An 11,740-nucleotide genomic window follows, 5' to 3' on the forward strand; every position below is an offset into this window, starting at 1 on the left:
AGGATGAAACGATTACGAGGAATGAAAGCTCAATTTTGATAATTTTGCGATACTGGACTGTGAAGATCTCAAATATTCGATTAATGTATTCATTATAATCGGAAAACGATTTACCAAACAGTAAAAAACAAGATCACAAATATCTTAATTCATTTTAATGCAACCTAATGCCTAGTTAATAGTGGCTTGAAAAATGACAAAAGAATATAATAATAATAGTTTCTTTTTCTCAGCCTCCAGGCCATGAAAAGGGACTCGGTTTACAATTAACTCTTAAATTCAAACAAATACTCGTATTTAATTTATTTCTAAATACTCATATAAAAATACTGCTCTACTTATCAGGCAATCTATAAAATGGTGGGGTCCGTAATGAAAATGCCGGAAGATGAATCTACGCCAGAAAAAAGAACCGACAAGATATTCCGACAGATGGATAAAAACAAGGATGGCAAATTATCGCTCGACGAGTTCATAGAAGGGGCAAAAAGTGATCCGTCTATCGTGCGACTGTTGCAGTGCGATCCTAGTGCACAAGCTCAGTGAGGCCCTGGGCTATTACGCAAGTATTACTGTGTCATCTATATAACAAGGTCGGGACCCGGTCCGATAATGTCCACTAGAAATAAAGCAAATAGAAAAGTTACGTTCATAAAGAAATATCCTGAATCTGAAGGATTCACTTGGAAATCTATCAAACCATTACTGTTATAATTTAATTCTCTTTATTTAGAAAGATATTTACTTACAAAAATTAGTTAATAATAAACCAGAAGAATTCTATTCCTTTCAGAAATTATTACAATTAATTTTATTTTCTTATGAATCGTAATAAATGGTATAGAAAACATTTGATAGGTTTTCACGTGCAATATCTTTACGTAATTATTTACTAAAAAATATAGGTGGTAGAAATAAGAGACATTTGTAAATTGGACCGGAACCCGAATAAGTCCAGGGCCTCTGGGCCCATGGCGCTTGCGCATACCGCAAGCTAGTCTACAAGACTAGTCCAGTCGCTCCGTCTCGTAAACGGATCGGTTTTAACACAACAAGTTTCATATATTTCGATAGTACTATGCTGCGTAGGGACGAATGACTTGTGAAGCTATCGAGAGATCCCGAGAACTTTGATTCGTAATAATTCTAAACAAACGTAGAAATATAGAATACAAAACATGAAATACTACGTATTTCTACGTACGTAGAAATTCTACGACGGACATACTACATATATTACCTGGATCTTGTGGTTAATTTTTCTGATAATTCTAACTATATGTTCCTTTCCGTTTTTGTTATTCGATCACGCTAGTTAGAAGATTATTTAATCTTATATTATTTTTTCTATTTTTTCGATGCTCGCAATCTTACGGAACACTCGTAAAAACCGATTTTTACAAAAGCTCGATGTTGTTGAACAATATTTTTTACGATATAATTGCTTTTAACTACTGTTGACCTTCTTTTAACGAGGTGATTATATATTAGCTATATATTATCATATATTATTACGTATATTAACGTTATCATGTGTTCGCGACCTTCAGTTAAAATTAAACATTATAAATAATGCCCCTCGTCGACACGTTCTCGAGTAATCGTTTTTAGCACAAGTCCCCGTCATACGCAGCTTAAGGGTAAATTAATCTTTAAATGCGTTACATGATTTTTGTAAGCTATTTGCAAAAGCATATTTTATATTAAAAGATAGTAAACGTTTATAATTTTAGCAAAACGCCTTTGATTTTTCAGTACACGCTGTTGTAAAACTGTTAATTACCGAAAAGACTTATTTACGTGGTATCGTACTATATTAGCAACGAATTTAAGCAATTAATGGTCATCGAAATAACAAAGGTCATTGGAAAAGGGTATAAAGCGAAAAGTCTCTTGTTCAACGAAATATCATGCTTTCAGAATGCATGTGTAATATGAAGTTTTGTTCTTCTTTATAGATACGTAACATTTGCTCAAATAGCCATTATGTTTCATTTTATTAACAAATAGCAAAAATGTATAATGAAAGACTGTGGAAATATTGGTATGTTAACGTTAATTGAAATATAATACAATTAAATATTTTTGTAGCTTTAAACACATATTTTTTTCTATTCTAATATTCTACATTAATTTAAATAATCACTTAAAATTTCCGTAAAATTAGATAAACGTTTCTTCCAAGAGCTACACCCCCGTGACCTTTGTTACAATTGCTTTATTAATACACGTTAATTTTGATAGAATAAATTCAGCTAGAAGAATAGAGTAAAATTAATCATCTTCTCGTAAAAGAAGGAAAAAGTGTAAAGTATCATTGCCTATTCAAGTAACTGAATTCATGACGATTTTCAGTTGCTTTTGAGCTACTGAAAACCTACCAAGATTTCGAGCCGAATGGAAGATTTGGACAAAAAGAAATGATGGAAAAAGAAGCAAATGACGAAGAAATGGCAAAGAAAATAAAATGAAAAATGGGAAGCCGAAAGAATCACGCTCACGCGCATAAACTGTTTTAGAGATTTATTTTTACGAGTGCGTATGTCGCGTGTACGTGTGCGAACATGCTATGTGTGCGACTAAGTATTTTAATGTGCATTTGCGCGTATGCATACGAATAGAGAAGAAGCAGCGAATAGTACAGAGTAGCAAAGAATATGAAAGGAGTAATGAGATACAAAACTTTATATAAGGACGACAACAAACTTAGACTTAAAAACAGATGCAAAAAAGAAATAGCGAATAATATAAAATCTCCCATTAGCTATTGTTCAATTAGAATCAATTTATTTTATCACACATTACATATATGTATACGCGACATTGTAACTCTGTTCATTTTTTATCAGTGATACGACATAACAATTTACTGGTTCCTTAATTATAACATGATCGATTTATAACAGAATTTCCATTAATTACGCAAAATAAGATATATATTTGTAAATTTCAATTTACATTTCGACAAATCTTGAAAGATTCGTCGTTGTTCTTTATACGTTATCATTTTTTTCGATATATTAAAATATGATAACCGTTGTTTTATTAATTTTTCTGCCCTGCTTGGTATCACTGGAGAAAATGACCAATACACATATGTTATGATTTTGCACTTGGTCGTTACACTGGCAGTATTGTTTTACAGGAGAGCAACATATTATAAAGATACAAATATGTACATATATACACCCCATATATATATATATATGTATATATTTGTATCAACACATATGTATACCTATTATACTTTCTAAGATGTACATTCTTTCATCTTGTGCTCATTAATAATTAAGGATAAAGACTACATAGTTATATCTTTTATCCACATAGTCACTGTATAAATTAAATAACCTCATTAAAATTAATATATAAGATTCTAAAATAAATCTTGAATTTTTCTCGCTATTCAATAGGACATAAATAGCAACACGAAAGGAGAAAATTAGTAATTATAAAAAAGAATGATGACTTTGCCTTCTGAAATATACAAAAAGAAAGAGAAGGGAAAATGAAGAAAATTCTATTTAGGTAAAGTAGGATCGATATTTTACATTCAGTACTAGTTGACACAAAATGTAATTATTGTATCTTAAAACAGGAGAAGCAATAAGCAAGAAAAAAAAATAAATCGCGACTAAATTAGCACGATTTTAAAATCGGTGATGTCGTGTAATTTTTATAATTTCACAGTCGCCCAGTATTTAACAATTTTCTAACAGTTTTTTTATGAAACAAGCACTTAAGATGGATATTAAGTCGTGTCAATTCGTTAAAACACGAGTAGTATTAGTCAGTTAATATAATTCATGAATTGAAAAATAGAAGGAAGAAACATTTTACGATGAATTAAAAGCTATTGAATTGTATGTAATTAAAAAGTTCTCCAAACGTACCGTTGTATATATTAATTCTTTCTTCTCATTACGTATTCTTCCTTTAATTTATTCCAAAAAATTTTGTTTTCTATCTTATACTTTATAACGATTTTAATTTATTGTTAAAATCATTTTCAAATTATATTATTTTATATGTGACTAGATAATATTAAATTTATATAAAAAAATGATTTTTTGTTAATTTATTTTTAACTTAAAAGATAGTTTCATTAATTTTCAATATAGTATTAGCAAAAATTTGAATACAACATTTTGTTTATCCAATATCTATTAAATTGCTTAAATCATTTTTAGAAAATTTTAGAAATGAGCCTTTAAATAATCAATTAAATGACAACAACAGATATATGCACAAAATAATTTCAACAATGTAAGATGTATGTATTTAAATACGCAAATATCAGGAATGTGACAAGTGTATATAAATATATTTAATTGTATTGTAAACATGAAAGTTTTAAATTGTGACAGATACAACAAAAGCAATTTATTTGAAATTACTATTCTTTCCATGATTATTATATATGTATGTATATAAATATATTTTGTTTCTGTCAATAGCACTTATCAAATGTTCTCAAGTATTATACACTCAAACTAAAAAAAATGGAATGATTTGTAATTAAAACACAAAAGTTGATTTATTTGTTGCAAAATTTTCATTCTTATATATTTAATATGTAATCATAGTAGTAAAGAAAAAGTTATAATAACTTCATTTACATTTAAATTTTATAAATTTTCGAAAGATAAAATATTCTTGAAACCTTTAATGGTACAACTATTTTATTAAATTTATTTCTTATGATGAAATTCTATATTTTGTTGCTAATGACATTTTACATAATTAATTTATTAAAATGACAAGTATCAGAATGTACTTTTAAAAAAGAAGAAAGAATGGAACATTAAAAGTATACCTTCTATAAGAAAATGTATGCTTAAGATGAAGGAGGAAAAAATAAAGGAAAAAATAATACTATGAAATGAATATGAAATATAAGTTCAAAATGCTGCAATTAAGAATGTAAATTTCAACATTCAAGAATTCTCATAAAGTAGTTATATGTACTTCATTTTTTTAAACATTAGATACAATACATATATTAAATAATATAAATTTTGTTCAAATTTATTTAAAAAAAGATATCAGTGATGACAGGAAAATTATAGCCATTAAGGGTTCCTTTGATATTCTAAAGAAAACTATATCTTACGAAAGAACATTTATAAACTTCGTTAAATTTATTGCTAAAAATTTACTATACTGCTATACCATGCTGATTTATTATAACCCAAGTCAATTGAGAAATCACATGTTACATACTATTGTTCAAATATATGTTATATATTGTTATCGAAAATAACATTTTTATGAATTTCTATGCTGGAATAAGGATTGCAACTAGTAAAATAATATTGAAATAGCATTTACTGCTCGTGTTTATCGTGATATTTCTTCCTAAACTATATAATTTCTTCCTAAAGATAAGATGTATAAAATTCGAATCCAATTACTGAGTGATGATTTTAACTCCTTCCAATAACACTTCATGATTTAATGGTTAAGAAAAAATAAAATTTATGCCAGAGCTATATAGTAACCTTAACACTTTTTCTCTCTATCTCTTAGCATGAAAAGAAATACCTAACACTTTTCTTTCTGTGGGTTTAATAAATATCAACATTTGTTGCATATTAAAATTTATCTATACTATATTATGATTTTTGCCTAATATTTTAATATTCCTAATAAATTAGAGATTGTTCTTTAGAATGTCAACAGTATAACAGATTACTAATATTTCTTGTACCAAGAACCTATCACAGAAACTTTAATAATACTTCTAACATAGTTGGTCTTATTAATAACTCATGCCTTGAAAATTTTCTGCACTTATAAAAATCTTCTGATACCTATCTTAATAATGATCACAATGGAGTCGTATAGTTTCACAATTAAATAATGTTATACATGCGATATATACATTATCCAAAGCAGTATTGTTTTAATTCATAAAAATCTCATTCTTTTCTTTGTTACTATATCGTCATTATTCTTTATATAACAAATTATTTATGCCCATATTTGAGTAAAATAATTCTGTACTCACAAAAGTGATATTTTTATAGCAAAAGATAAAAATACCTACTGTGTGTGTTTAATAAAGAACATAATAAAGAACAATAAGTGTGTTAATATGTAAGGAAATATGAAAATTTAAAAATAGTCATATAAATAATTTTTTAAGTTATTTATTGTTGCACAAGTATTTGTTCCATTCATAAATGGTAGAATAATAATTAAAATTGATAAACAAACTATACGGCTCAAATTTTAACAAACAAAGGAGGTAATAAATGAAATCCTTCACCAAAGATTATAATCCTCTACCGGTGTTTCTCTCATACATTAAAAATAGATGTTCTCCTATTGATATTAATATTGCATCTTTCTTCTTTTACCAATTACTTGTTCATGGTAACTCTGTAATCTTTTGTAATTCTTGATGTCTTCAAAAGTTGAGTATTTTTTAAATCTTTCATCTGTTTCTCTTATGTAGAATTTCACTTGATTGTCTATGGCTCAATATTTTTTATCGCTAGGGATTATTAACAGATTCAGTTTAAGTCTATATATTTATTGGTGCTAAGTGTGTATGTGAAGTACAAAATGTATATTATTAATATTATGTTCATCATTATTACTAAAATCGTTTTGTCAAACTTTTGCTTAACCACTTCCGTGTCAATATCTTTTTAAAGAAATCTATGTAAACCATTGATTATTAAATACAAGCAAAAATTTATCTAAAAGATGTCATGTTAAAAGTAATTTTATTACTTTTATTATTTTATAATTAATAATTCCTGATCAGATACTGAAATGGCTCATGCAAAAGTAAAATATTACATTTTTATATTGTGGTATCCCCAATTATAACAAATAATTAATTAGTTAATTCAGTATATAGTTAATTTACAATCTGTGTAACAATATAATATAAGATACTAATATTGTACAAAGCAAAAGAATTAAAAATCAAAGCACAATTCATCATTTTATTGTTATATTGAGATTAGAACACCGGTACAATATTTGCGTACAATATTGGTTATAAGACATGAAATATTAATTTGCTTTATGCCTTAGACATATTTACTATAAATTAAAATAATAGTTTGTCATAAGTAATGGTTATTAATAGTGATTTATTATTATATATAAGGATAAAATAATTTGTGTATCAATTAATTATTACATTAAAGTGTTGATATTATACTCGTTCAACCTGAGTTTTAATATATCTTAAAACGTTTCTAAGTCACATTTCATGACGTTTTTCCATTTTTATAAAATGTATTTTTAAAATGTCATTATATTATATTCAGTCATAAAATGAACAAAATTTATTACGTAAATTATAAAATTGTATATTCTTATTTTATACAGGAGCATACCATTAACTTACTATTTAATAATATTAAAAGAAAAATATTCCAGAACTTGAAGTCACTGCATCATATATAAAGGTATTATGAACTGGTTTATATTGATTTGTAACAAATTTTATAACTTCTTGAGCTGCAAGGCCACCTAAAAATGCTGATACCGAATGCAACTCTGCTCCACCAAATCGACAAAATTCATGAACATAATCATCTTTTACCAATGGTCCACATCCCCATTCATTCAGTAACTTTGTTATGCATGCCTAAACAAAAAGGACAGTTATATAATAATATTCATACTTCTTTCCTATTAAAATAATTATTTTATATGAAACATACCTTAAGCTTAACTATATCAGGTTCTACTTGATCATCAAATTCTCCAGGATATGAATTATATTCTGTTTGAAATTTTTCAACCCCCCTAAGAACAACGTAATAAATCATCATACTTTCAGGATTTTCTAAACATTGCACTGAAAAGAGTAGAAAATTATTAATTACTAATTTATGTCACTCACAGGATGTTTAATATTTTTAAAACTATACAATTATTTTTAATCATTCTGCTTCCAAATTTTATAAGTTATTATATAGTACCTATATTGCTTGCATCAAAAATTTTAGAATCATATTCATTTGCAATACACGTTCCCCTTTGGACATGTATGTTCAAAGCATGTCTGCAAAACAACTTTACATCTCTTTCAGAAATGGAATCTGAAGATTTTCCTAATTGTCGTAACAGTTGCAATGTACGTCGCCATACTGCTTCTGCATCAACTATCGCTTGTTTGTGATATCTACAATAAACAAATTTATCTAAATATACTAGAAAAACGATATCTTTATAATAAATGTCTTATAATAAAGAATCTCACATTTGCTGAAATGTTATATATTTTTCTGTATCTGCTGTCATATCTGGCAAAGTACCTTTTAATGGTAATAATCCACCTCCCTCATTTTCAACAAAATCTTTTATTGCTTTAGCTATAATCCAAAATGAACTACTCTAAAAGTATATTAAATTAGTTTAAAGTAATATTATTCACTTGCATGATAATACTGTTTTGTTATACCTTAGCTGTTAAATTGATGCATTTATCATCATTAAGAATATTCATTACATTCTCTGGAATCTCAGTACATCCTACACATGTATTAACAGCTTTAATAGCTTCTTCAAAATTTTCTTCGCTATTTGCAGTATCATTCTCATCTCTCCTCATTCCTTCTTTTATCATTTCTTTTAATTGACTTTTTTCTTTGTAAGTTTTTGGTAATTCCCCATTATTTAGAATCCAATTTTCTAAAAATTTGTACAATATAACTAAGTATGGTATATGAGAGTGATCTTTAAAACTCAGTTCATCTAAATTTATGGTATCAAGATGCTTCTTTAATGTCTCAAATGGTTTATCTAAACGCAAATCTGGAGTTTCATTGTCTGGATGTGTTTCTATGACTGTATGTTCCTTTATTTGAATCCTCATATATGCAATAAATCCTATACTTCTACACACTATTAAAGGTATGTTTAATTCCCAAAGCCTTTGTGACAGAAGAATTAAAGATCTGAAAATTTTTTCTTTTAAAATATATAATTTAAAATAGGTCAAGTTCCTACAATAATTTATTATTTATAATGATTCTTACTTTTCAACTAATGAAGTAGCTACAACAACAGTAAAATTGTTGAAAAAGTCAGGACTATTGCATAAAATTTCTTCAAGTTCCTCATCTATATAATCACCTCTAACATCAGAATTTAATTCTAACAACATTTGTGTTGCTACCTGTGCTCTTGATTTCCCTATACAGTCTGCTTCTAGAAAGAAACTATTTAAAAATACGCATTAAATAAATTTAAAATATTTTGATACAACTCTTTTATGTATAATTATTAACATCTCTGCATATATACTTTGCCCCAATATCTTCATTAGTAACCTTTTTTCCATCTACGATTGTAAATGCCCCAATGCCTGGTAAAACTAAGGATTTTAAAATTTCTGTACCAAGGCCTGTAGCGTTTATGACACAAACATGTGCACTTTCTAACGCAGTTTGACCATGATCACCCCATAACCTATTGGTAATTATTAATATTATTAATATATATAATAATATTAACATTATTAATATATTAATTAATATAATAATATTAATATTATTAATATATTAATATTATAACTAAATTAATTAACTTATTATAAAAATTTAATTATTCGTCAGGCTGATTAAAGAGAATTATTTTATCATAAATATACAATTACTTCCAATTACCTTTCTGACCCTGAAATAGGATAGGTTTTATATATCTATATAAGTATATGTATAAAATCTATACCTTAATTGTCTATCATATTTTCTGTTTTTTTCAGATTGTTCTGGTGATTTCGGTGCTGGTGATGCCATAAGGATAGACTAATAAAAATGGAATAATAATACAACACTTTAGATCAGATGAATTACACTTCTCATCAAACTATTAAACTGACATACACAAAACAACCATAAGCGCAAGTTTACTTATAAACTTTCACAAATCGTCATGAATAGAGCAGTTTCATAGATAGAACATCATAAGAAAAAAGAAGTAACCCTTTACAAACTGAAAAGTTCAGTTTAAAATTTTATTGTACGATTTATTGAAATAAATAGTAATTAGCCTACACACGTATATTATTACAGTTGTAATACTGAGTTATTGCAGATAAAATAATCATATATATCACGTTGATTAAATTGATGTATATGTATGTGTTTGGTATATATAATTTATACTCCTGACAAATATAAACAATATTGTATGTAATTGATATTTTGTCGTAAACCTCATTTATTATGTTGCGGGTTGATCGTACATTGTACACCATGCTTTTGAACAAAAAGTTTAAAGTTATTTTTATTGCGCTATGAAAATTTTCATTTTTTTATAGAAATGGTAGGTAATTAAAATATTGAAATGCAATCAAAAACATATCTTCAATTAACTTTGGCAATAATTAAACCACATGTTGTTAAATCTCCTTTTGTGCTTCAGGTAAGAGGATATAACCTAAATTTAATGCAAATTTGAGACATATATACAAATGTAAAACTTTTAAACGGCAGCAAAATAGGGTTGGTGGAACAGTTGATTTCCATTTCTGAATAAGATTATGGTAATATTTAAATATTATTGTAATTTCAGAAAATTCGAGATTCAATAATTGACAACAACTTAAAAATTGTCAGATCACGCAGGACAATAATTACTCAAAAAGAAGCAGTGTTATTTTATGAAGAACACAAAGAAAAGTTCTTTTACAATCGTCTTCTGACATTTATGTGTAGTGGCCCATCAGATATTTATATTTTAACAGATCACAATGCTATTGCTAAATGGAGACAATTAATGGGTCCTACAAAAGTTTATCAGGCACAATATACTGCCCGTGATACAATTCGAGGAATGTATGGTCTATCAGATACAAGAAATGCAACGCATGGTTCTGGTATACTCTTCACTTTATAAATCCCCATCTATGTTATTTGTGTATAATATAAAAAAGTGTTCTTTTAGATTCAGTTGCATCTGCAGAGAGAGAAATAAGAATATTCTTTAGTGATTTTAATTTTAAGAAATGGTACGAACATGATGAAAAATATTATAATTTAGGTCAAATTCATTTTGATCCAGTAGCTTTTGTACATACTATTAACACGAGTTTCCCTAATAAAGAACAAGTTACAAAGTAAATATTGTAAATAAAGTATTACTAAATATTTAATAATATAGAATTTTACAAAAGTTGTGTATATTATATACAGTTATTAAATATAAATATACATACATATATATGTATATCTATATAGATGATGTATAATAATTCAGCACCTGACAAAGAAATATCTTCAATATTTAGGAACAATAAAATAAGTTGATATAAATGTATATATTGTAATCTTGTTTTGGTTTGCTCTTTACTTGAGATTTAATAGAAGTACCCTTTGCTTTTATACGAACTTATCAAGGATTAATCTTGATTTTCTCATATTACCTTTTTATATTTAATTATGTATTATCATTAATAAATAATATTTGAAGTTATGAGACATTAAACTTAGTTTCTAAATATACATATAAAATTGATATACTTTCTTTTTAGGGATATTGATCAAAAGGTTTCTTCTTGTTCTTTGGTTAAATATGTAGTTGAATAATCAAGTATACAAGTATTTCAATTGAAAAAAGAAAACTATTATACGTATATGAACTTATTTCATCACTTTCGAGTGCTGCTAAAAAGCATTTCTTAACTATCTTTTTAATTCTTTATGAAACTTCATCAGTTTTCGAGATAAGCTTTTAGGATATTAGTGTTTGATTTGATGAACTTTGC

The 11,740-nt window shown here is 26.7% G+C and overlaps 3 protein-coding genes across 6 annotated transcripts in view; 2 read left to right on the forward strand and 1 right to left on the reverse strand.

Moving 5' to 3' along the window:
* The window catches only part of LOC126865038 (neurocalcin homolog), a 79,858-nt gene extending 72,670 nt beyond the window's left edge, over positions 1-7,188 (forward strand). Inside the window, exon 5 of the mRNA XM_050617090.1 lies at positions 346-7,188. Within this exon, the coding sequence (XP_050473047.1) occupies positions 346-546 (201 nt within the window). The 3' untranslated portion in view covers positions 547-7,188. The remainder of the gene's footprint in view (positions 1-345) is intronic.
* On the reverse strand, positions 6,674-10,023 carry LOC126865035 (NEDD8-activating enzyme E1 regulatory subunit). Of its 3 annotated transcripts, XM_050617080.1 has the most exons (9): positions 9,858-10,023; positions 9,703-9,779; positions 9,277-9,441; positions 9,009-9,191; positions 8,432-8,927; positions 8,231-8,364; positions 7,950-8,152; positions 7,689-7,825; positions 6,674-7,612 (listed from the first exon to the last, which is right to left on the reverse strand). In XM_050617080.1, the coding sequence occupies exons 2-9, from the start codon at positions 9,768-9,770 to the stop codon at positions 7,382-7,384; spliced, it is 1,617 nt and encodes a 538-aa protein (XP_050473037.1). In that variant the 5' UTR covers positions 9,771-9,779; positions 9,858-10,023; the 3' UTR covers positions 6,674-7,381. The 3 variants fall into 3 exon arrangements, with proteins under 3 accessions (XP_050473037.1, XP_050473036.1, XP_050473038.1); XM_050617079.1 differs by having other exon boundaries at positions 9,703-9,911; XM_050617081.1 differs by lacking the exon at positions 9,858-10,023 and having other exon boundaries at positions 9,009-9,180; positions 9,639-9,788.
* Positions 10,024-10,155: 132 nt separating this feature from the next.
* LOC126865041 (nucleoside diphosphate kinase 6-like) lies at positions 10,156-11,460 on the forward strand. Of its 2 annotated transcripts, none has more exons than XM_050617097.1 (3): positions 10,156-10,299; positions 10,549-10,852; positions 10,921-11,460. In XM_050617097.1, exons 1-3 carry the CDS (start codon positions 10,297-10,299, stop codon positions 11,094-11,096), a joined length of 483 nt encoding a protein of 160 aa, XP_050473054.1. In that variant the 5' UTR covers positions 10,156-10,296; the 3' UTR covers positions 11,097-11,460. The 2 variants fall into 2 exon arrangements, with proteins under 2 accessions (XP_050473054.1, XP_050473053.1); XM_050617096.1 differs by having other exon boundaries at positions 10,190-10,398.
* The last annotated feature ends 280 nt before the right edge of the window (positions 11,461-11,740 follow it).

This window comes from Bombus huntii, chromosome 4, assembly GCF_024542735.1.
Source record: "Bombus huntii isolate Logan2020A chromosome 4, iyBomHunt1.1, whole genome shotgun sequence".
Classification (NCBI taxonomy): Eukaryota; Metazoa; Arthropoda; class Insecta; order Hymenoptera; family Apidae; genus Bombus; species Bombus huntii.